At 35.4% G+C, this 26,638-nt stretch overlaps 1 protein-coding gene across 1 annotated transcript in view; it reads right to left on the bottom strand.

Annotated features, from left to right (window-relative positions):
- The window catches only part of pkn2a (protein kinase N2a), a 58,767-nt gene extending 33,565 nt beyond the window's left edge, over positions 1-25,202 (bottom strand). The window contains exons 1-2 of the mRNA XM_056474790.1: positions 24,880-25,202; positions 10,296-10,587 (exon numbers count right to left, since the gene is read on the bottom strand). Coding sequence (XP_056330765.1) covers positions 10,296-10,587; positions 24,880-24,900 — 313 coding nt within the window. The 5' untranslated portion in view covers positions 24,901-25,202. The remainder of the gene's footprint in view (positions 1-10,295; positions 10,588-24,879) is intronic.
- Positions 25,203-26,638: the final 1,436 nt, after the last annotated feature.

Raw genomic sequence — 26,638 nt, 5'->3', positions numbered from 1 at the left:
ATAACTGTGGTCCTTGACTGTCAGTGTAGGTGCAGACAATAGTGTCAAACAGCCGTGTGTGAATGGACTATCCTGTCGCAAAATGCAGCGAAAAGTCCTACATGACGGTGATAGTTTAAGGTGTTTAAATGTCTGTATTGCACTTCAATAATGCGACTAAAATCAGCATATTCCACATGTCTTAATCTGATTTCTGTTTAGTTCGATTATAACCTTAATCAGATTAAATTAATCAAAAATCGTTGTTTATATGGTAGACTCTTAATCAGAGTATTGTCTTAAACATATTCAAATTGGATTATGGGTGTCCATGTAAATGTATGCCATTGAGGATTGTGCACAAACATTTAGCGCAACTACACTTCAGACGTCCCAAGTTTGAACCTCCGGCTCATAAACTTTTAGCTTTTCTCTCTGTCCAACTAAATTTCCACTCTAACTACATTCCTATCACAATAAAAGGCAGAAAATACAAACTATAGACACATTGTTTATTAATAGCTTCACTGTCCACTGTTTAAGCATGTTCAAAATTATAGTCGCTGTAATCTTGTAATAAAAAAATGCTACTTCATAATAGCATTCACAATGACAACACACTGCACAACAAAAGCAAAACTCTAACTTAAATGCTTCACTAAAGCTATGTTTTGGGAGATTTAAAACATGGATGAGCAAGCTGTTGTCCTACTAACAAACAACAATAATCCTTTAATGTGGAAGAATTTGTGTTCATTCTGGAGATGCTCAAAATAACCGATTAACCTTTACTAAAAAGGTGCGTTTTTAACCAATTAATGGTATCAGTTAAACGATTTAAAAATATTATATTTTTAAAGTTTGGCTGCATACGGGGTCGATCACAGAGAATGAGCTTTTTGCATTGAGAGCCACATCTTTTGAATGGTTTACTAACAGCCGTGAGTGTTTTGTGTGCTGCTTATGTGCCCTGCGTGCCTCACATTTTTGCTGTTGCGCGCTCGCAGTTGAAATAAAAATCAACCCTGAGCGGAAAGTCAGTCGCGTCTTTTACATTCTTCAATCGACTGAAAGCAGAGGTGGGATATGTCGGTTGGCAAAATGAACTGAAATGAGCATCCCTTGTTTATTCACGTTTATTTTAAGAATTTTGTTTTGAATATTGAGTTGTTCTTATTGGTCCTGCCTTTTCTACTGATGTAGTGGTTAATATCCATGCACTGTTTATTACAAACACTTTTGCTAATAATCATGTCATTCAAATTTGACATTTTGAGAAATCGCTCTGCTTTTTTTCATTCATAAATAAAAAAAAAAGTCAACAGGCTCCATATTTGCCACATGACAATAATAAAATATTGTCTGTGCGACACAAACCCACAACCCTTTGGTAAAATGTTTTCAACTACTTCAGCACCAGAAAGAATCTTGCACTTTCTTTCTTTCGAAAAAGACACTGGACGCAACATGGTTTGTATGCATTTATGCAATTTTCTGTGGCCAAATCTTCCAGATTTCTGGCTCAACCACATATAACAGGAAGGATGTTGCAACAAGAGTACCTGATTCTTTATTTGACCTTCCAGAACCACATTTAGAAGCTGCACTAGTCCAACTAATCCCAGCACAAACAATTCATGTTTTAGATTAATATAATATATTTTTTATTGGCGCAGCAAAATGTAAACAGCTGTTCATATGGAGCAAGAACACTTGTGTGTGGCTGCTTAATTCTTCAAACAGTTTAAGGAATGTTTTTTTTGAGTGTTGTTTTGATGAGTGACTGTGAATACTGAAATAATTTCAGTGAAGCACACCACCGCTTTTCATGTCCAGACTAGAAAAAACTACCCCCACTTCTATACATAAATGAAACCTGTTAGACTTCTGCTAATAACAAACAAAAACATCAGCTCTTGAAATGGCACATTACGCAACTGCAGAACTAGGTAACATGAACAATATGGTGGCAGGCAGATGTTTTTGATGACATCTCTATCATGTCAACATCAACAGCAATAATGCCAAAACAGTTAATAATGTCTGTTACTATAAATGGATGATTTAAAGGGCACCTATTATGCAAAAAAAGCTCTGCCCTCTTTTGAAAAGAGCACAATCTCATTTCAATTTAAACCAAAAGGCCCTACAACTTCACATACACATTCTAGGGCAGGGGCGCCCAAATTTGTCCTTATGAAGTGCCAAAAACCAAACTTGATTGAGGGCTGTGGGCTGAAGGTAAACACACCAAACTGTATTACATTCAATCTTCCATGAATAATTTCTTAAATTATTTCTCAATATTTTAAAATAACTACAAAATATTGCTTTAAATGATATTAACTAATATGAAATTGTACAATTTTTATAATGAAATGATTACAGTAAAAACATGATCCCATTAACAACACAATGGAGTACTATGCTGAATACACAAAGCTGCACTTGCTTTTGATTTGCTCCCCGATGTCTTGTGCATTGCCCTCTAACTCAGTGTTTCCCAACCCTGTTCCTGGAGGCACACCGACAGTACATATTTTGGATGTCTCCATTATCTGACCCATTCATTTCAGGTTTTGGAGTCTCTTCTGATGTTATGATAAGATGATTCAGGTGTGTTTGATTAGGAAGAGGTTAAAATGTGGACTGTTGGTGTGCCTTCAGGAACAGGGTTGGGAAACACTGCTCTAACTGTTGAATGACAGTATTTACCTTACTTAAAAGGCTGATTCATTTACAGAATAAATAAAAGGTTACATTTAAATACGAAATGATGATCTCTGTCAGAGATATTCACCCCAACCAACCCTTCCCATCATTCTCCCTCTCTTCTCAAATGTGATGGTGGGCTAAATCAAAGGTTAGCATGGACCAAATTTTGCCCACATGCCCTAATTTGGGCATCTCTTCTCTAGGGACATCAAAAACTTATTTTAAATCTTGTAACAAAGGGGTATAATAGATTCCCTTTAAAACAAAAGTATATCTGTGTGCCTGCTAGCGCACCCTCTGAAAGATTTTCAGCACATCCGGCAATATTTTCACATGTTAACTCGCATCTCTGACACTAAGCAGGTTGGACATGCTGGTTTTCTTGTCCACAAATCTGCACCAATTTTAGTATGAATGCTGAAATATGTCCAAACAATCAATTAAGTTAAGAAAGCAATACATCAGCAAAGAACATGTTTTGGTCATCTGATTGTTCTTGATGTTTTGAGGTTGAGCAAGTGGTGTGGCTATTTATTAATATTTCTTTTGTCCACATTGTTAGTGTTTCTAATTTGTTTACGCAGCAGTAAAACATGGCTGTTCATTTTCAAAAATAGTAGTGAAGCTTAAATAAATTAATATTAAAATTTACTAATTATAATTTTTAAAAATATTTTATCACATATTAAATATTGCATTATGTAGCATGGTATACCATATTTTTCTTCAAAATCTCACAGCCATAATGTAATGTAATATAATGATTATACTTGTGTTTATTTAGACAAAAAAAGTGTCTTTACACACACACACAGTGAATCAGCATGGCTGTGTCCAAAATTGCATACTTCCATACTATATAGTATGTTAAAAACAGTATGCGAGCCGAGCAGTATGTCTGAATTTATACCATTCGAAAAACAGTATGCGAAAAGTACCCAGATGACCTACTACTACTACTACTGGCGAGAATCTGAAGTGCACACCCAATGGACGGTACACTATCCTATGATGCCATGGAGTATTTATTAGAAGACATGAAGCATCGCCATTATCAAGGTCATTTGATAATGAAAAATGGCGAATGGAGTACATCTGAATTCCACTCATACTACTTATTCATACTATATACAGGTATCAGTTCAATAACCCTTTAAGACTCTTTCCATACATTTTAAGACCTTATAACCACTTTTCAAATGTAAACACTGGCGAGTTTTTAACTTGCAGTATATTTACTGAATATTAATCTAAGAAAATAATTCATAACATCATTCATATACCAAATACAAATCTATTACATCTAGCTAATTCAGCAGGTTGGCGCCTACAGAAATAATGTGCTGCCTTGGTTACTGCAGTTACTTGCAGACAGCCAACATTACAGGATTTCATGCGACACTAAAGACTAGAGTGACAATGCTGGAGTGAACATTAAAAAATACATTTAAATAATTCTAAAATATAATAAAACAATTACTTTGAATTGAAATTTTACTGTGTACAATTGTACTACATTTTGACTAAATAAATGCATAAATACAGCATAAATGCTGTACAGCACAAATATGTTTGTCTATACATGTCTCAATACATCAAAAAAATTAACCATCAATAAGGATTAAACCACTTATTTTGAAATTTTCAAAAATGCAATATAAAAACTTCATAAAAATCTCTGATATACAGACTGTTTACTGGACAATCTGCATTCTCAAAAATCATTGTCTGTGATTAGTAAATCTTAACAGAGCACCTCAGTGCGGGAAACACATGTTAATGAGGAACAATTGTCTTTTGTTGAGCACCTGGAGACTCCTGAGTCACGTCATTACGCAAGGCATAAATACAGATGCCTCTGTTGTGGTTATGATAAACAGAGTCTTCAGGGTAAGAAAACGGCACACTCACACACACAGCAGGCATTACTAACCTACTGCAATGAGGCATAAGGTGCTGAAGAAAAGATTAAAGGGGTATAACCTACTGGACTGGAAAGTTTGCTTAAATAAATATTGAACAAAACCAATAAAACTGCTGAATTATATTATGGCCGTAAACTGTTTTAAACTGACAGGCTATTCTAATCGACCATTACTCTGGGTTTAAACAACTATGTATGCTTTCAACATGCTAGCCATGTGCTAAATACATTAGCAATATAGAATGAGCTAGAATACATCAGTAGTGTGTTAAAACATGCTAGAAACATGATATTCGCATGTTTTAATATTTGACTGAATTGTTTATACAATGAAGACTATGCAGTATTATTTTACATTCTAATATTCAATTACTATACAGTTGAAGTCAGAATTATTAGCCCCCCTGAATTATTAGACCCCTGTTCATTTTTTCCTCAATGTCAGTTTAATAGAGAGCAGTTTTTTTCAACACATTTGTAAAGATAATAGTTTTAATAACTCATTTCTAATAACTGATTTATTTTATCTTCGTCATGATGACAGTAAATAATATATGACTAGATATTTTTCAAGACACTTCTCTGCCGCTTAAATTGACATTTAAAGGCTTAGCTAGGTTAATTAGGTTAACTAGGCAGGTTAGGGTAATTAGTCAAGTTATTGTATAACGATGGTTTGTTCTGTAGACTATCGAAAAAATATATAGCTTAAAGGGGCTAATAATTTTGACCTTTAAATGGTGTTTAAAAAATTAAAAACTGCTTTTATTCTAGCTGAAATAAAACAAATAAGACTTCCTGAATACCGATCGACGCCTCGGAAAAAAAACCAATAAAATTCAGTTTATTTAATTGGTATCTTTTTCTTTATTCAATTAATCAATGCTTGTATGTTTTATGATGCTTGTTTATTTTATTTTATGCACTCCCCTACAGAATCATCCCAATCAATCTACAATTATAAATTCTTTCCAAATAGTTCTTAACAAATCTAGTGAAATTGTATTTATATTGCAATATATATCACAGAATAACATTTATCGTAATGTGAGATTTTTCCAATATCGTGCAGCCCTACTACGAGTGTTGTTAATCATACAAAGTATGCGTCGAAAGCTGACTTGTTGCCCCACTGGCCTATCAAGAAGCAACTTTGGGTGCAGCATTTGTGTATGATGGCACCCCGCAAATGGGATTTAAGGGTGCTTTCATATTTGGTCCGAATGCCTGGTCCGAACCCAAGTTTGATATTTCTCCTCGGCTGGTTTGTGTTTTCCTTCTGAATCCTGGTACGCTTGTGTAATTAAATCTGCTGTTGTGATGGCCACAAAAGCAAAGCGCCAAAATGAAGACGTCCGCATATTACGGCCATTCTGAGGAAAAAGTTTGGTAAAAAGTGTACATTTAAACACAAAATGACATCTACGCCTTCAAGATGCCATGTTTGCTCAAATGTTGAAAATGGAAAGCACAGGATTGTGGGATGTCTAAGGCAGCACAGGACACATCTATGCTGCCTTATAAATTCAGAAAAAGATATACCTGCAGACACAGGAAGTGAGGCAGAATTTGGATTTGAAAATGCCTTGATGCCTTCGAATGTATATATCCAAAATAAATATTACAATGCAATTTACTCCGCTTATGGAAGTTAACAAAATATAGCCATATCACCCAGTAGCCCAAGACCGGTTACTCACCTGAAGCTAAGCAGGGCTGAGTTCAGATGCCAGTACAATCCTTAAAATATATAAATAAAGCAAGGATGCATAATATAGTGCATAATATAAAAGTAACAATAAGGAATTATGAACCACTGTTAACAATAACTGAACAGCAAATCAACATGAGAATAATTTCTGAAGGGTAACTTGACACCAAATTATGATTAGTGAAATTTCTGCTTTATACCAATACTGGAATAAATAACACTTTAAACATACAGCAAACCTGTCTGAAATAAAACAAAAAACTCCAGAAATTATTCATTATTTCTCCTGGAGAGTTTATGAAACGGCACTGGGATCAGCATGACTGAAAGCAAAAACTCTTCTGACATGGCAAGGTGTCTCAATTATTTTCTACTTTGGACTACTAGTGTGTGTGTATGCTACAAAAAAACAAACAGCTGTGTCTGTGCCTTTGCTGTAATAAGAGCCGATGATGTAAAGAGCTGCAAAAGGCTTGACCCGAGTCAGCAGTGAGGGCAGCAGCTTCACCCAATCAACTGTCGGGGCAACAGTCGGCCACTATGATATCATCAGAGAGGCTGTTGTTGTCTTCCAGCAGATCTGCTGATTTCTGCTCGGCGGACACAGAATGAGGAGGTCGAAACAGAGGTGTGACACGCGGGCAACATTCCTCCTGCGCTGAGTCACCAAACAAAAGCCCCTTCTCATCCGATAAGGTTTCCATGCCAGGCTAAATCTTGCCCCATCTAAGGATGTGGTTAGTAGCATGACAAGAGATCTGATCAAGCTTCTCGCAGAGATCTTCACAACAAAATATTATAGTTCAAAGGAGAGTGTTGTATAATCTTTCAGTTTAGATGAAGTGCTACACCTGTTGCACCTGTAGTGTGGTAGTGGCTCACATCTCTCACAAGACTATGGATTATCTTCAAAGCAATCAAAAGTGCTTTGTGGACAATATGAAGCCCATTCAAAAAAAAGCATATGTAAAACAGGGTTAAATGCATGCAATATTTGTCAAAGCATTTTAAAAATCTCTATATAGACATTTGGTCCCACTTCTTATTATTTTAGATCTCACTTTATATTTATATTAGAGCTTACCCAATATGTACTTACTGAAATTCTTAAAATGTACTTATTGCATAAATACATGTTTTTACATTGTACTCATAATTGTTTTTTTTGTTTGTTTTTTTTAGCGGTTCTTAACCTTTAATGGATAGAATAGTGCAGGGAATTGACAGGAAATAGTTGGGAGCAAAAAGAGGGGAAGGGTCGGCAAAGGACCTTGAGCCAGGAATTAAACTTTGGTAGCCGAGAGCACCACGGTGCTATATGTTGGCGCACTTAACCACTAGGCTATTGGCGCCGATCATTATACTCATAATTGATTAAATACCGGCTTGTAATTACATCTGTAATTCATTTCTGTAGTTACATTGTTCAGGCATGTGATCAGCCAAGGACAAAAAAGAAGAACGACGATACCCCACCCCTTCAAAAAAAATTAAAAAATGTATAAAAAAAAAAAAAAAGTATGTGTGTGTATGCATGTTTATATATATATATATATATACACATATATACACATATATACACACACATATACACACACATACATGCATACATACACACTTTTTTATAGAAATAATGATTAAAAAAATTATTAAATAAATAACATTTTTTATAAAAATATAATTAAATTGTTATTTAATATAAAATTAACGTTAAAGTGAGCGGCGTTTGTCTGACAGGTCCATTTGCGATACCCTCCCAATGGATATTGGATAAGATGAAAAGGCCAAGTCCCAAATATACAACTACCTCATTGAAACTCCAAGTGATTTTACAAGAGAGAAGTTAAACGCCTACAAGTTATTGGATGCCTACAATTTAGTTATGCGTGGTCATGTGCAAGAAATAATGTTCCATGATTACCAGATTTAAAACTTTGTAGTGCTAAAAACCGAGGTTCTGCCCAGCCAAGGAAAGACAAGGAATAGACAAGAAAAGAAGACGGAACTGTACAAGGCCTGGGTAATCATCAACAAGCAAAACAACTGCGTTCTGACAGTGAACTACACCTGTACAGCAGGGTATGTGAACTTACATTTTTACATTTCATTCTAAGCATTCAGTAATGTGTATGATTCAGCATAGCATGAACTTACAAGATACAAAATGAAAACTGCAGAGTCGAGCATTTTTAAATAGGTCCTCACTCCATTCAGCTCTTATGAAGGCTGTTAGCCAAAGACGTCTGCAGTTGGCATAAAAAACGGTGTGGGTAGATGGTGTATGGTAAAATTTAAGTTTTCCATTTTTGGACATTTCGATTTTGGCATCCTACTGCACAACATGACATGTTTGCTATTGCAATCAACCTTTTTTTGCAACCGGAACCCATTGGATGTCATGTGTGACGTTTTGGTAATTCCCCTATACTTTGTACTTCAATGTCGGGACAGATCCACACACCACAGCTAGATGGCGCCACTAACTCTGTTAGTTCTCGTGTCCACAGAATATAACTTTCCCTGTAATTTAGTCATCTCTTTATTCCAACATGATAAATAAACTACTAGTCAGTCAACAATTCAAACTGTAAAAATATTAAGTCCAGTTGAATTGAGTAGCCTAATATACTTTAACATTCCACCCTGAAAACAATATCATGCATCACTAAAAGGAGTTTATTACTTTCACTTTCACTTTCCTTCGGCTTATTCCAGGTTTTTAATAGTTTTAATTAATTATAAAATATATTTTAATAAATTTGTAATATCAACTAAACTTATGACACTTTCAGGTATTTAATATAAGGTGCAAGGCTGTAGCACTGAATTAATGAAGACATAAGGACAGATGACTTGCAGAGGATAACAACAAATGTGCGTCCTGCAGCTGTATTTATAATGTGCAATTGGCACAAGTGGTCGTGACACGTAAATGTGAAAGTGGAAAAAGTGCACATCCGCGAATGCATTCAAATCGATTCATAATCTTGTATATTGTCAGTAGCTTTGTCATGTTACAGGACTACACAATATCATTATGTTATATACACAGTAGCCTAGGTACATCTACGATTACATCCTTGAAAGAAGTCCGGAATAAAGCAGGTTAGTTGTTAAGGCTAAATCATATAAAATGGAACCAAATTTTTTATTATATTTATGAGTGATTCTAAAATTGTGGGCAAACCTATGATTTTTCAAAAACAAATGCTAAATTTGCCTTGGTGCAGAATTAAATATTCACACTGGTATTTCACCTAAAAAGTTGTGAAAGGACAAATAGATCAAATTACGTGAAATGCATGACGCATTTGCCTTGAATGCGTGGAATCAGCAACAATCATGTTTTCCTTGCAAGTTCGAAAACATTTCATTAAAAAAATTGTGTGTGAGGGGGAAAACTTCCCACAAGAAAACTAGCGTGAGTGACGCAGTTCTCAGCATTTGATGTGAACCTAGCATTAGAATGTTTGTTGATCAATTAGAATTAAAGGTATAATTCACCCAAAAATGTAAATGTACTCACTATATATTCACCCTGATGTCATTCCATACCTTTATGGGTTTCTTTATTTTGTTGAACACTAAAGAGGATAGTTTGAAGAAAGCTGAAAACCTGTAACCAAACTATGAAAGTCAATGTTTACAGCTTTCATCAAAATATCTTCTACTGTGTTCAGCATCAGTCAAACAGTAAAGGGTGAGCAAATGATGACAGAAATTTCTGTTTTAGTGCTGCCTAATTTGGCAGAGGTCATATTTAGACATTTTAACATTTATAACATTTTATTTAAATTAGTACAAACATTTCTTTTGATTCATTTGATGAACCCTTGTGGAAATGTATTGATATATGTAAAACTAAAAACTATTTATTGACCCAAATATTTGAACGCTAGTATTTATTCCATATTTACATGTATATGTAGTGTAAATACAAGTTACTGAGAAGAGCTTTGCTCATACCTAAGAGAAGATCCTCTGGATCCTTCACCACAATATGAGCGTTGAGTTCCTGCAACTCTTGATGCAGCTCCTCCAACTTTTTGTTGGATTTCTTAAGCATATTATCAACATATGCCAGTCTCTTTTTTTCTGTGGTGACCTTTCTAAGGTTCTCCACTCCCTCTTTGATCTTCAGCTCTTTGCGGATTTCCCTCTTGATCTGCTCCTTGATTTCATCTAGCTTCTGTTGCACCATGGTGTCAGACAGGTCAAGGTTGTGTCCCAGGCCCAGCTGCTCCGAAACCATGCCAGCCTGTACAAAATAAACATTGGAAAGTCAAAATATATTACATTAAAGTGCCCCTATTATTCCTTTTTCGGATATTAGCTTCCATACAGTGCTTAACATAGTCGTTTGTGGATGTAAAAGGTTAGCAAAGTTTCAAAGATCAGAGTTTATATTAAGAAATGGTTTCCCAAAAGAAAGAACCGACTGCCTAAAGCAGGTCAACATTAGTTACACCATTACTTCCAAACAAACCTACATATTGTCCGAGTTATCCTACTTTTGACCTCTTTACTGATTACCATGTGGGATGAGAGCAAATGTGTGTTCTTTTTTTTTTATTGTTCAATCTAATATTGATCATCAATGTTGAGTAATTAACATTAGCTTTCTGTACCTGCATGTTTTGTCCTGTGCCAGTATTTCACAAGCCTTGCATTACCCAAAACAACATAAATTTAGTAGTTCCACTTTCTACTGTGCTGAATTAGAGACTGCTCTGTAGTTGGAGCCATTTTAGTTTCACGAAATGGCATAGGACTAAAATTGCTCCCAGTCCATGCGGGACAAATATACCAAAAAGCATGTACTTCCACCAAAAGTAACATATTAAACCTGTGCATTTATTCAAAATTCTGGCTTCCAATCATTATGAAAAACAATAATTGAGATACAATATTTATTGCCTGATTTCCCGTCTCTTTACATCAGTCCACATTTATTTTTCCACAAAACCCAATTCCTTGTGGAAATCAGTAAAATCATATAATATGACTTTTGTCATGTCACTTTTTTAATAATGTGTGAAAGAAAACGTGCTGTTAAAGAGTTGTAAAGAAAAATGTATGCGTAACCGAAAATCGGATATGTGCGGCTCTTAAGGCCAGAACACACCAAGTTGACGGCAAACAACTAGTGCTGACAAATACTACTAAACCATTGGAACTAAATGATGCCTAGTTTACACTTTCTGCTGCGAAGGAGAAAACAGAACTTCTGACATGTGCATGCAAAACGTAAACAAAGCAGTAATCTGTTTGACTACATTTACATGGACATCAGTAATCCAATTATTTGCCTTAATCTGAAGACAATAATATGATTAAGGTGTTTACATGAGTAGCTTTTAGAATGTTCCTGTTTTACATGTTATAGTACATACTTTGATAAGCTACTTTACATGACCATTCAACATTAGTTTTACACAAAAAACAGTTTGTGTTCGTCTGTGTTTCGATTTTAATTTTGCAACAAGTTCAACTGCAGTTAATTCTTCACATGATGTGTCCAAACAGACTCGCACTCGCAACAAACTCTGGATACTCTGGTACTGGATGAGAGCCTAGTCATCATTTTCCGCTCGCACCAAAAATGTGCTCTCTTGCTTGAAGCCATTCTCATTTGTATGTCGTCAAACGTCTAACAACTGTCGTGTGTGTTTCTTGTTACAAAATGAAGCAAAATACTACAAAACAGTAATAGTTTGATTAAGGTGTTTGCCTGCACTGCACTTCAATAATGTGACTAAATAATAATAATACATTTTATTTATATAGCGCCTTTCCAGAGCTCAAGGACACTTTACAAAGAATGCGACAAAAAGAGATAGTACAAGCAGATAAATGTAGAGACAGCATTAGTTACACAAACATACAGGAAGTTAAATATAACAAACTGTAAATACAAAAACAAGACCTAAGAGACAAATGAGCAGAGTGCAAAATCTGCATACTCCACGTGTCTTAATCTGATTTCGGTTTAGTTCCATAAGGACTTTTGACGGATTAAGGCAATCAAAAAAAATTATCACTGTTCATGACAGATTCATATTGTCATATTGTCCATGTAAACGTACTCAGTGTCATTAAGAGGGATTTGCACCTGCAAATGTCTGATGATTTAATAATTCATACCCATGGTTTCTGCTACATTCTTCCATGGTGGGGCGCCATGCCAAAATTGATCCCGCCACAGCTACATTACAGCTTCTCATTCAAAACATTGTCTTGTTTTTTTTTTAATAGCTGGTTATAATCGCACCAAAACGTATAAAAAGGTAAGTGAATTAAAACAGTGTGAACTTTTCCGTAACTGTAGCAGTGCTCTGCGTTATTTGTTTAACCCTTTAAGGTGACATGCTGACTGACTGACTGACTCACAGGTGCATGAGGCCAGCAAACACGACGTATAGCCGTTTCACTTTACTTCAGGACGCATTAATACTGCTCTGTAGGTCTATTGGAGACATTTTATAAATATTCCTAGCAAATCTTATAAATGTTGGAGACATACTTGTAATATAAACGCACTAAATCGCACTTTAGCAGCGTTTATTTGAGAGTGCACAAGAAAATGCACTTGAGCAGCGTATATTTGAGGGGCGTGCAAGAAGTTTTGTGCACGAGCAGAGGAAATCGGCGCACAAGCAAAGAGATTCGCAAGCTCGTAGGCTATTACATAAATGTGATCTCGACTTGTAATACTGCGCTCACAACATTTGTCAATGAAATAACGCCACAGGAAGTCGGTAGAATTATGTTAAAAAATGGCCTGGCGCCACAGATGGAAAAAATCTTAGAGGAAACACTGATATCATTCATACCGGTCAACCCTCCCGTTTTTCCCAGGATTCTCCCGTATTTTACAATTTTATCCCGCTATCATCCCATAAAGGTATTTTCCCGTATTTCTCCCGTATTTTCAGTCGTTCTCTGAAGAGTGGCAAGTAAACATTAAAGAGCCGAGCCTCCTTAGTCCTTATACGCAACCCATACCGCCGAACCACCAGAGTCCAGCCCTTGCTCTTAAATGCGAGTCTGTTCTGTGCTTTAGCTTTGTTTAGGCATGAAAACACTTTGAAATAAATATAAAAATGGTGCGATTCCCTTTCGTTACAGGTGCCGTCTCCCCTTTATATTCAGTCCTCAAAACAGTCATATAGCGCTGCATGACTGTCAGCTGACGCGCTCCATACTGATAAACAGACGCCGTTTCCCAAACGGATTCTGTACACGCGATTTGAAGCAGAGAGAAAGTCTGGGTTTTGGGTGCATGTTTAAACAGACATATACACATAATTTATGATATTAACAATAAAGATGTCGATTTAAAACTGAATTTGTCCTAAATGAACATAAAAAGTTAGAAAAGCAATCGAATGCTTTCATTATAACATAAGATGTGTGCATTTTTAAAGTGACACCTGTTATTGAATGTAATCAAATGAAAAAAATCTAAAGAGATTCATTGGTTATTCTTTAATCAGATATGTAAGTTATACAGTGAAGAAACGGCTAATGAGATTTGATAACTTGATTCTATTTTATTATAATAGTTAATAATTTTAATAAGCTGAACTGTTTGCTAATGTATTTGCTGCTAATGTATACTATTTTTTTTCTTTTGAAAATAATAATAATAAAATATATTACTGACCATTTAACTATTTATTTACAATGAAACAGCTCCAAATGAACATATTTAGTAGTTTGGGGATTTTTTAAAGGGGGTGATCACTTAATATGGTGGGCATGTGCCTTATTTTCACATCCCAATGTTGAAAGGTATGATCATTTGCAAACATTTGAGAAATGTATCAAAACTACAGCCATCCTATTTGTGTTCCTTCCTGACTTGAATGATTTACTTGCTGCATCACACTCGCACTCTGATTCATTGATAAATAACTAATAAGAGCACTCTCTTCAGCCAATGGTCGACACCAATTCTAATTGCTGAATTGGGCCAACGAGCTCCACTGTTACCCAACGAGAGCCGATGTGTGGAACACATCTAAACAACAAGCTGAACAGATGAAACCCAATGGCTGACCATCGCCTTGGTGTCCCGACCATTAAAGTGACAGCAGCCTATATTCCTGTTGCTGACTGTACTTATCATTAGTTAGATGTTTCCATGCAAAGACGCAACTTAAATTTATGCGCAAAACAGGAACATTACATAAAAGACGTGCGAATAAAGACATTGAATGTGTCAAAGAGAACAAAATCGTCACTTCCCAATAAACTGGCGCCAAATGTTAAAAATAAAAAGGGATGCTGCATGAATCTTTTCTTTATTTAATAAATGACTTGCGCCTGAGATGATAAATGCCGACATGTAATAAGCCCATGGTGGTGTTTGAAGGCGTGAGATGCGGAGCACAGACGCTCTTGATTCTGGAGGTAATTAATAATATAATAACACCAATACTGAAACGATTAAGGCATTTCAGAATGACCGAAACAATATTTCAGATGTTTTACAATGTGCTCAGCCTGCTGATTTGTCCATTCACATTTTTATCATCGCATGGTCTCTTCAAACAAAATCACATGACTTTTTTAATGCGCATACTGGAATTTGTTCGGTAAAAGTGTTTCCATCATAGTTTATGTGCATCTTATTGAATAAAAAGTGTATCCTACTCAGTTATGCGCATACGTTTTTTATGCAAATTTTCAAAACTCATGCGCATCATGGCGTTTCCATCAACCGTTTTTATGCGCATCTCCAAAATGCGCATAAAAATGAGCGGATGGAAACATAGCTATTGTTAATCAAAAAACAAAAGACATGGAGAATATTTAAATAAGTCAATTAAAATGTTTTAGTCATATGGCCTTGTAATCATTTTAAATAATCATGACTCCTGTAAATATTTTATAACATTTAACATAAAATTGGTTTAGAAGGAAAAATACTTTCTTAGGCAATCATCCATACCATGAAATTAAAGAATAAAACATTCTTGAAGGAAAGCCCCTCCTTAGGCTTAATTGTTGCCTGCAGTAACATGAGTCATTATATACTGGATTCATATCTCCCAGTGCACCCTGCACACTACCCCTCTAAACATGCATGAAAACGCACACACACGCAGACACACACACACACACACACACACACACACACACACACACACATGAAGAAACGCAGTATAACTGACATCAGCAGGGAGGATAACTGGTCTGAGTGGGTGAGCCAAATCCTGCTTAGCCCAGCTCTTCATGAGCTCAGTGACAACATGTAAGAGAACTTACACGGCTTCTCTAATCTTCCTCCAGGGGAAAGTCGAGCTAAATAAAGCTTTAAAACAAAGCGCTGAAACCGTTTTGCAGAATGTGCTCATTCAGGTCTGAGAGAGCGTGAAGGTGAGGCTCATCAAGCATCCACAGACTTTGTAGATGAATCTAGAATGTTATTAGTTGTTGACATTTTTTGTTATTTCTGCACAGAATTTTAGAAAAAATAAATAAATAAATAAATCTGTGGTAGGGCTGCACCATATTGGAAAAATCGGACATTGCGATATTTTGCTTTTCTATGATATTTATTGCGATATGAATACAATTTCACCAGATGATTGAATAGGTCTATTTGGAAAGAAATAAGTCATTTAGATTGATTGGGGTGATTTTGTAAGAGTGTGAATCCTGTATAAAAATAGATAGAGCAATAAAAACAGTTAAATTAACAGTGCTTTATGGTTTTCCACAGTCAAACAGAATACAAGTACAGAAATTGAATAATGAAATTAAAAATAACACTTTATAGTCTTCACTGTATTTATAATTTAGTCAAATTATTCTTCAATAAAGTTACAAATAAGCTTTTTGTGCCAAAATGCTTTACAGTCTCTTGAAATGCCTTTAAATCACATACAAATGATAATGTTTCACTCTGTTATTGTTATATTGTACTTTGAAGTGACTCCACAAATCTCATGTATTTTCAACTGCTGTGCTGATCAACTATAATCGCAACTCAACATTGCACATCCTGCGATATGACTAGGCATGGGCCGATATAAGACTCTGACTGTATGATAACCTTGGATAAAAATATCACAATTTTGTGGTTTTGTTATTACTGTTCTAAAATATGCTCTTTTTAAATGTCTGGGTTAAGAAACAAAACTGTCTTTCCCATTTGAACACAATACTTTTTATTTTGAGAAACATTTAAAATATTTTGGAGCAGTAGCTAAATATGTCAGGCTAAATAATTCAAATGAATCATTGACTTCATCAAGACTCCGTCTTCATTTGTTTCAAAACCACAGATTTATTTACAATTTAAAATGGCGTCTTTGGATATCTTTTCCGCTGGAGATACTGTTGTTCTAAAAAAAAAAAAGCAACAACAAAAACAAAACGTAAATAAAAAAATAATAATAACAAAATAATTTTAAAAAAGTAGTACACATACCTTCGAAACAGTATAGTATAAAAATTTTACGGTTTTAAAATCTTCACTTTTCCAAACCGCGGTATACCTTGAAAACGGTTATTGTCCCATGCCTAGATGTGACTATTGCGGACACACATTATGATATCGATGCTGAAACGATATATTATGCAGCCCTAATCTGCAGATTTATGGGCAATGATTTTGGGAGATATAAAAACTTCAAACATGAAATTAAAAACAAAAACGTTTAAACCTATTTAAGATTTACAATGCGAATCCAATTAGATCTACTTAACGCAAGTCTCTCATATATCTACTAAAAGACAGAAAAGAATATTTTACTGTATTGTACTTAAATCATATAAACATTTGCATGCATTTTAGTCAATATTAATAATATTACTGAAATGAATATAAAAACTGAACTATATATACACAATTACAATACACACATTTACAAAAATAGACAATAAAATAGACTGAATGTTTGGATAAAAAAAATAAATAAATAAATAAAAAAAATCGGTGTATTTCTCAGCACATAGATTCCGTGTGTGCGTATATGAACATTTATATTAAAAATACGGATGTTCTGACACTAATACACTGGCTGATTTAGTTCTGACAGTCAGTTATTTCAATACTGTAGAATTAAACTGATTAATTCAATGCACTTTTGTATGAACATCTAAAAATGTACGTATTTTTAAATATATAAATTTTGAGATTTGTTAAACAATGTAAATGTAACCATGTTAGCTCTAGACTGAGACTAAGGCCTCGTTTACACAAATACATTTTAGTTTTGAATTTAAATTCTAGAATGAAAACGTTCCACGTCCACACCCACACTCCACATTTCACCCAGCGTTTCTGAATGGATCTCAGTCCACACTGCACTGCTGAAAACGCACATCACGTGACCACACACACTCTGGCATGTGCTGCAGCGTACTGTATGTGGATGTCTGAGCTTCAGGCAGTTAGCGGGTGGTTTGAGCACAGAACCCCATGTGAGAGCGTTGCATGTCGAACGGTTCATCAAGAATCTATCACTGAATATAAGCTCACTATAGGTGTTAAACATGATATTTAATTCATATTGTTGTCTATATCTAACAACATATTCCCCAACTTTGGACTTTTAAATCTATTACTTGTTCTCCGGTAACTGGTTTCGGCTGAACGCAAAGATAAGTTAATATATTAATTTATGTAACTACGTACACTTATTCTGCACATTGACTGATTGCTTGTCTTTATTTCCTATATTGTATAAACCTATTGTACGTTATACTGTTATAATGGCCATTAGTTATAAAAAAAAGTGATATTTAGCAAAAGACAGGGTATGTTTCGTATTTTCAATGAAAATGAAAGGAGGCAGTAATGTTATAGGCTCCATTTTGTTATAAATATGCATACAGTGAAGATGAAGGTCTTATAAATATGTAGCTACACGATGCCTCAACAATTTTGGTGTTCGTTAAGTTGTTAATATCAAAATGAAAATAGACAGTTCCTTATTTCATGTTTTCATTTTATTGTTAAGACAGCAAAACAACGTAGCCAGGGTGATGTAAATGACATCGTAAAGTACACTGTTCCCTTTGAAGATTCATCCAATGTGTCCTCTGAGTTTGTTTTCCACATCAAACTTGCGAAGGGTGAACATAAGGAAAGGATGCAAGACTGAACTTTGTGTAGGCTACTTAATATTGAGGGAAAAGCACCAATCAGATTCATCCATGCATCCACGCCTCCGTTTTCAGATGTCTCCGTTTTTCCCCATCCACACCGAGACGGAGCAGCAGTGTTTTAAAATGAAAACGGCCTCTTCAGCATTTTCAAAATGCTCAGTTTTTGCCACTTGAAAACTCCGAGGTAGTATGGATGGCAGGTGTAACCGTAGCAAAACTTATGCAGTTTAAAACTAAAACATGTCGGCACAATAGCCTAGTGGTTAGCGCGCTGACATATGGTGCAGTAGCACTTCAGGGCATCCCGAGTTCGAATCCGTCCCTACCCCCTCTCTCTCTCTCCCACTTCACGTCCTGTCTGAAATACTGTCCTATCCACTTAATAAAGGCAAAAAGGCCGTAAATCTTTTTTAAAAAACATATTAGTGTAAACTGGGCCTAAACGATGGCATTTTGCAACTTTTCTTTCCCTGTCGATGTGACTTCGTTTCATTAGAGGTCATTATGCCACAATTATCTAGTAGTTAGAAGGCTTTTCCCAGCTGTTCACATCAACAACACATTCTTATCGACACCTTCAAGCTGCAGCACCACACACATTTAAATTAAAAATTACTAGTAGTAATAAGTATCAGACAAAAAAAACCATCTATGCTGCTCCGCACTGCCCAGCAGTCCCTTTTTCCAGCTGTTCTGCGTATTTTCCGCTGCATTTTCCACTCATGTACCTCTGCTTATCCATGCACGTACAGCACACATGCTCACCAGAAAAGTAAAGTTTGGTTAACTAATTTGCTGACAGGACATTTCGATGTAGTATACTTGTTTCTGCTGCTTGCTGTGCTACTGTGCTGTCATGGCAACACTGGTAAAATGTTGCCTCTCATCTTGTTCACTTTTAATAAAATGTAGCTAATTAAATGGCTAGTGTGTTTTAAATTCAGTATTAGGGCTGAACATGATATCGTTTGAGCATTGATATTGCAATGTGTGCATCTGTAGATCGGTCATTTTTTTAAAGATTAAAACAGAAATATTATATTATTTTTAAATATTTATACAACAATGACCATGTTATTTTATATTTGATTGTTCAATTTGTGTACACTGTTAGACTCCCCAGAAAACCCTAAAAAAAGCTGTTTTTTTTTTACTGTAATTTTTTATAATTTATACAGATGCACTGCATAGAATAAAACTTGATCATCTCCATCAATCTAAACGAATACAATTTTTACAAATAGAGCTACGCAAATCATCTGGTGAAATTATATTCATATTGCAATATACAGTTGAAGTCAGAATTATTAGCCCCCTGTTTATTTTTCCCTAATTTCTGTTTAACGGAGAGAAGATTTTTTTTCAGCACATTTCTAAACATAATAGTCTTAATAACTCATTTCTAATAACTGATTTATTTTATCTTTGCCATGATGACAGTAAATAATATTTGACTAGATATTTTTCAAGACACTTCTGTACAGCTTAAAGCGACATTTAAAGGCTTAACTAGGTTAATTAGGTTAACTGGGCAGGTTAGGGTAACTTGGCTAGTTATTGCATAACAATGGTTTGTTCTGTAGACTATCAGAAAAAATTTGCTTAAAGGGGCTAATAATTTTGACCTTAAAATGGGTTTTAAAAAATTTAAAACTGCTTTTATTCTAGCTGAAATAAAACAAATAAGACTTTCTCCAGAAGAAAAAATATTATCAGACATACTGTGAACATTTCCTTGCTCTGTTAAACATCATTTGGGAAATATTTAAAAAAGAAAAAAATTCAAAGGGGGGCAATTAATTCTGACTTCAACTGTATAGCAATAAAACAAAATATCACAATGCCAGATGGCACCAATATCATGCAGCCCTATTTGGTATAATTATAGTTATTAAGTTAAAATTTATTATTATTATTTTTTAAATATGTATAAAAAAATTATTATTGATTAAAATAACAAATAACTATTACAAATCATATTTAGTTTCATCCAGAATTTCCGTTTTAGCACAGATTTTCATTTCGCGGCAACCCGAGTTTGATAACCGGCTGGAGGTCCTTTGCCGATCCTTCCCCTCTCTCTGCTCCCCATATATTCCTGTCTGTAAATCTCCACTGTCCTATCAATAAATGTGAAAACCCCTATAAAAATAATTATGCCTGTTAGTTTCAGTGCTGTACTTTGATAGATTTCGCAAAGGCTTCAGCTATTCTAACTGTCAGCTGGTACCAGCCTCAGTTTTGCGACTTGACTTGTGTGGCGTTTACGTATCGATGTCTGGATGACAGCAAGAGCGAGATGAGATCAGACCTCAGATTCGATCTGTGGCCGCACGTTGCAGTTATTTTACTGCAATTTTTGAACATTAGCTCATCTAAATTAACTTTTCATTCAATTAAAAGGCAAAATATTGCCAGGCAGACGAAGAAACTTTCGGTTTTGGAAGAGAGCGACTTCAGTGATAAAAGACGCGCACACACACACAGGATACACTCTTGTAGGCCTATTCATTATTGATTTTTTTAACATTCAAGGCATAATAAGAGCAACAAAAGAGCTGAACTTGGCAAAAAGTGATTACTGCGGTTGCCGCGATGGTTGCTTTGTTTCTCTGCAGTTTATTACGATTATTTATTATTAAACATTGTGAGATGATGGTCGCGTGATTTCTTTGAATAAGAGTTGGCCTATGCATTGCGTATTTATAGCTATTAATCTTATCTACCCGCGACCCACCCATAGTTAAACATCCAATATAGCCGACTTTTTGATTACCTGGCCAGCGGATTAACAGCAGGACTCGTGAATATGATAGGGTTGGAAAGAATCACGCATAACAGGGTTTTTTACGTCCCCAATATGCAATGCCAAGAGAGTGACTCTATAAGGTAACCTACACTGCACACACTTTTTGTAATGTGTAAAGTCGTGGACGCATGTCAGGATAACTAGTCCTTTAAATGTCCATGCATAATCATTAATAGATAAGGTCTGGATTTGCAGGGTTATCAACAATCTGTGTATTTTTTGCTTGGAACAGCCTTCTGTTAAAAGATTTTTGTGTTCATCCTTGCTACAGGCAAAAAAAACAAACAAACAAATAAACTTAATTGAAACCAAATCTATGAAGTATCGGTACTCTGTATCGGCGAGTACACAAATTAAAATACTCATACTCGTATTGGTTTGTAAAAAAGTGGTATCAGTTCATCCTTAGTGTTTACCTTATGGTTAAAGTTGTTGCACGTCTGCCAGTTTCTGCCTCAAAATGACAGAGTTTGAGCCACTTGTACATTAAGGAAGCGTTCAGAAAAAACAAAACACCAGCAAAGAAACTCTACACAGAGGAACATAAACACCTCACTGCCAACTAGCGTTTCAGAAGTGTTACTGCAAAGCAACAGAAACAGCACGCAAAAGTATGAATGCACAGCTATTCGCGTTGCATGCACCGTGGGTCACGCCGATCACTTGGCGCAGAAGTATAAACCAGGCTTTAGAGTACCTCTTACAGTGTATCCCTTTTTAAATGACTAAAATTCTCGAATGCATTTCTATTTTTCTATTTTCACAGGAGGGGAGTCTCTGTTACACATTTAACTTAATAACTTTATACTAAATGTAAAACACACAAGCCACTTAAATAACCCTATTTCATGAATAAACGTCAGTGTGCAAATGTGCATCAAACAGATGAAGAACAAACGAATGGCAGCTTGATAATTCAAACAAAAAAATACATTGTGCTATAATATTTTGCAGCACATTTTCACCAAAATGCAGTAGGAAGAAGCATTTAAATAGATTTAAAGAGAATCATACTGTGCTTCAGGGCTGCACGATACTGGAAAAATCTGATATCACAATATTTACCACAGAAAAAACATATATTGCAATACGACTACTGTTTCACAAGATCACCTAGACTGCAGCTCTGCACAAAAAGTTTGGCCAGAGGAGAAATGGTCGTTCCCAACTGAGCCTGGTTTCGTTCTTTTTCAAGCCTGGTTTTGTTCCTTGCCACTGTCGCCACTGGCTTGCTTGGTTTGGGACTTGTGGAGCTGCGCATCGATGGATTTGCTCTTCAGTGTTTGGACTCTCAGCAGTGAAAATTAAACCACACTGAACTTCAACACTGAAAACTGGACTGACAGTTTTACACAATTTACTAGAAATTCTATGTTAAGCTGCTTTGATACAATCTACAGAGTAAAAGAGCTATATAAATAAACATGAATTTAATTGAATTGAAAGATAGTTTGAATAGCCCTATTTGATAGTTTCCTATGGAGTTTAATAGTATTCAGGTACAGAAATTAAATAATCACAATAGGGAAAAAAAGCTTTTTTTTTTACTTTATTTTGTCTTGTTTCTAGTTCAAATAACAAAAAGAGCAGCAAATAACAAGAAGGTTTTCACCTTCAGAAGAACTAAGTCACAATTAGGAGATTTTCCTTAAACTAAATTATCTGCCAATTTGTTAAGTAAAATAATCAGATTTTCACTTTGAAATGTAGATATTTGAACTAGAAACGAGGCAAGAATTCTAAGAAAGATTTTTTTTTGTATAAATCAGATATATTCTGTACAAATACAGTGATTTAATACAATTCTGTAGCTCTTGCTCAATATAATTCTCTATAATATGCTCTATAATTTAGACTCAACATTGCATATCTTTGCATTGTGACTATTGTGGATGCGTATTGCGATATCAATGCTAATTCGATGCATTGTGCAGCCCTACTGTACTTTTTCCTCTGCTATCCAGAAAACACACCAAACCATCGCTAAACCACTTCAAAATTATAATTTTGAGCATATGAAGTTAAAACTAAAAGTAGAACTGGACTGAAACATCTGACATTTAGTCTCTGATGACCCTTATGTTTATATTCACCGTGCATGAAATCTCACTCTGAGAAAAAAGAACTGTATAAATAAATAAATAAACCCTGAGATGAATGTTTTAAACACTCAACTTGCACATACAGCACTGACTCAGGGGTCAAATGAAGGTCATAGAAACGTCCTCTCCTACATTTTAGAAGAATGAGCCAGGTGCAGCTTCTCTTCCTCCCAGACCACAGGACAAATACAGATCTATATTAATACAACACAATATACAGGACTAAAAATGTCTCCATTAATAACATGTTTTGCTTATTAAACTCAAACTGACGAGAGGGGGAGAAGAGCACTTCATCCAACAATGTCTCCAGACCTCTCAATCACAATATAAAATCTTATTATGCCACAAACGTCTCTCTTCCACTTTCCATAATATATTAATTTAAGTACACTCTTGGAATTGTCAGTTCTGGGAACAACGCTGACAAAACATGTTTCAGTAACAACAGTGTCATTTCCAGTTTACAACAGCTAAAAAAAACACTCCAGCAGACTCCTCAGAATTTTAATAAACTGGCATAAAAATTACGCCTGCCAAGACGGTTTTGCATAAAAGTGGAAAGCTGAAATCTGTTTCTGTGAATGATATAAAAAGTGCAAGTATGTGGACTCAAACCTTTAACAATTGTAGAAATAATGACACACTGGGTTTAGATGAGTCCTTCAACAATCATGCACTATTTTAATATAGTGCAGTCATAATGGCTGACGGATGACTGCAACTATTGAAATGTCACCTGTTTGCCAAAAAACATTATCTTGACTTTATGATGTCTTAGACACAAGTCTCTTAAACTGATATTTAATAACACACGTCTATATATAGATGGTTTTGGATTTTGGTTTAAAGAACGACTCACTGTGTTAAAAGGCAAGTGTTCACTAAAAAAACGCCTTTGTTTCATCATGACAAGACTAACAAATTTAGAAACAAAACTGAAGCACTGAACAAAAAGACAAGTGATCAAAAGGACTAACGTTATAGCAACTCGTTTGTAGAAAACCCCCAAAACAATAAAGCCTATAGAAAATAACGCTTCATACAAGACTTTACACTAGTAACGTAAACTTTACTATAGTATGTAGAGTCAGCGGACTTAACAACGGTTCATTTAAATCGGTTAAAAACTACCCCGAACTCATTTTGCTGTCTAGGTAGTCAGCACACTAGATTTTGAGACACAGCCAATCCATCACAACTCCGTGTTTTCAAGAAAGAATCATGGCACAAATCAGGCAAACTGTATGTGGGGACACTACTCTGACCGCATGGGTAAAAATACATGCCTAAACTCCTGTCACAAGTGTTTTCCAGGCCCCGTTCCCTGTTTTCCCGTGTCATAAGCTCTCGGAGGGAGCAGCTCAGCTCGTCCCCGACCGAAGAAAAGTAGTGGTTTGAAAGAGTGCGCGAGAGAGAGGGCGCATAACTGCGTGTTTAAAGCAATAAAAGTCGCCGTGCACACTTAAAGACTCTTTAGATCAATATTGCACAAATTACACAAAACTTTTCCTACCTGCATGGGATCGGCGGCCATCTTGGTTCTGAACTCTTTTTGAATCAAACTCTGGGGAAGGGGAGGTGAGTCACTCCCAAAAACAAGCCTGTTATGTTTCCGTCTCAAGCGACGAGCGCGTTATTTGGGGTGCGATCCATAGCGTGGCCGGGAGACGAAGGGGGGCTCATGGCTGGGCTGGGGGTTTGTTGTAAATGCGGGGGTAAAAGACCCGGGCTGAGAGCAGAGATCCGTGCGTTTAGGGGGAACGCAGAGCCGCGCTGCTTACATCCAAACAAGGGGAGGCACATCGACCCAAGTGCAAGTTTCTGTTCCCGCACCCAGTTCAGCCGCGGCCAGTCCAGCCTCGATCATGTGATCAATAACAGATCCACAAACACTGAAGCCTCAACATAACACAGGGCAGCACGGGTATATTTTATTGCTGATATGTATAAATATAAGTAAAAAAATTTTATATATATATATATATATATATATATATATATATATATATATATATATATATATATATATATATATAATTTTTTGTTTTTGAAGTGATACAAATTAATTCTATAGCAGTAACACATTTTATGACATCATTGTTTATGTACATGAAGCTAACTATTCTATAGAAGTTTTTCCTTAATGACACATTGTAGGATTATTTAAAGTTATTTAATTATAGTAATCTAAATCAGGGAGGTTTATTATTTTAGATGCCCAGAAGACCCCACCTCCCAAAAAATGTGATCATCCTCCTTTCAGGGACCCCCAGGCTAAAATTTGAAAGAGGTCTTTAATGTTTCTTGTAAAAGATCCATTTTCGGTTGATGTAAAAATTTAGAATATTTCTTTAAATATTATAGATTGCGTACCACAGAATGGGTAAAGAAATTGGGTTAGCAATGAAAAGCAACAAATCTATATTACCTGATTTTACTTTGATCACATAAAAAAGTTATTTCTTTATTATAGTAGTTTAATACCATATCCTCATAAGTCCTTACTGTTATTTACTCCTTCATTCATTTTCTTTTCGGCTTAGTTCCTTTATTAATCTGGGGTCGCCACAGCGGAATGAACCGCCAACATATTAAGCATATGTTTCACACAGCGGATGCCCTTCTAGCTGCAACCCATCACTGGGAAACACCCACACTCATACGCTACAGTCAATTTTAGCATACCCAATTCACCTGTACCACATGTCTGTGGACTTGTGGGGTAAACTGGAGCTCCCGGAGGAAACCCACGTGAACACGAGGAGAACATCCAAAGTCCTCACAGAAATGCCAACTGAGCCAGCCAAGGCTCGAACCAGCAACTTTCTTGCTGTGAGGCGAACGTGCTACCGACTGCACCACTGCATCGCCATTATTTACTCTTTTGTTTACTTATTTGTTTCAACACTTTCTGGATTCCCATGTTTAAATCTTTTGTATATCCAATGTAAAATTAATAGCGATTGATCACATTCAAAATAAAAATATATTTTGACAATATATATGTGTGTGTACTGTGTATATTTATTATGTATATATAAATACACACTTGCATACATATATTTGAGAAAATGTTTTATTTATATTTCGATATAATCTAGAAGATAGAAATTTTATGTCACAAATTATATGTAAATTTAAATATCTATGTAACAAAATTGTTTTGTTTCTGTGTATCTAAATATATAAAACACAAACATATATTATGTCAAATCAAACATTTATTTTGGATGCGATTAATCTTTGTCCGGCACTATATATAATACTAACTT

This window comes from Danio aesculapii, chromosome 2, assembly GCF_903798145.1.
Source record: "Danio aesculapii chromosome 2, fDanAes4.1, whole genome shotgun sequence".
NCBI lineage: Eukaryota > Metazoa > Chordata > Actinopteri > Cypriniformes > Danionidae > Danio > Danio aesculapii.
This window is presented reverse-complemented; position numbering and strand designations above follow the sequence as displayed.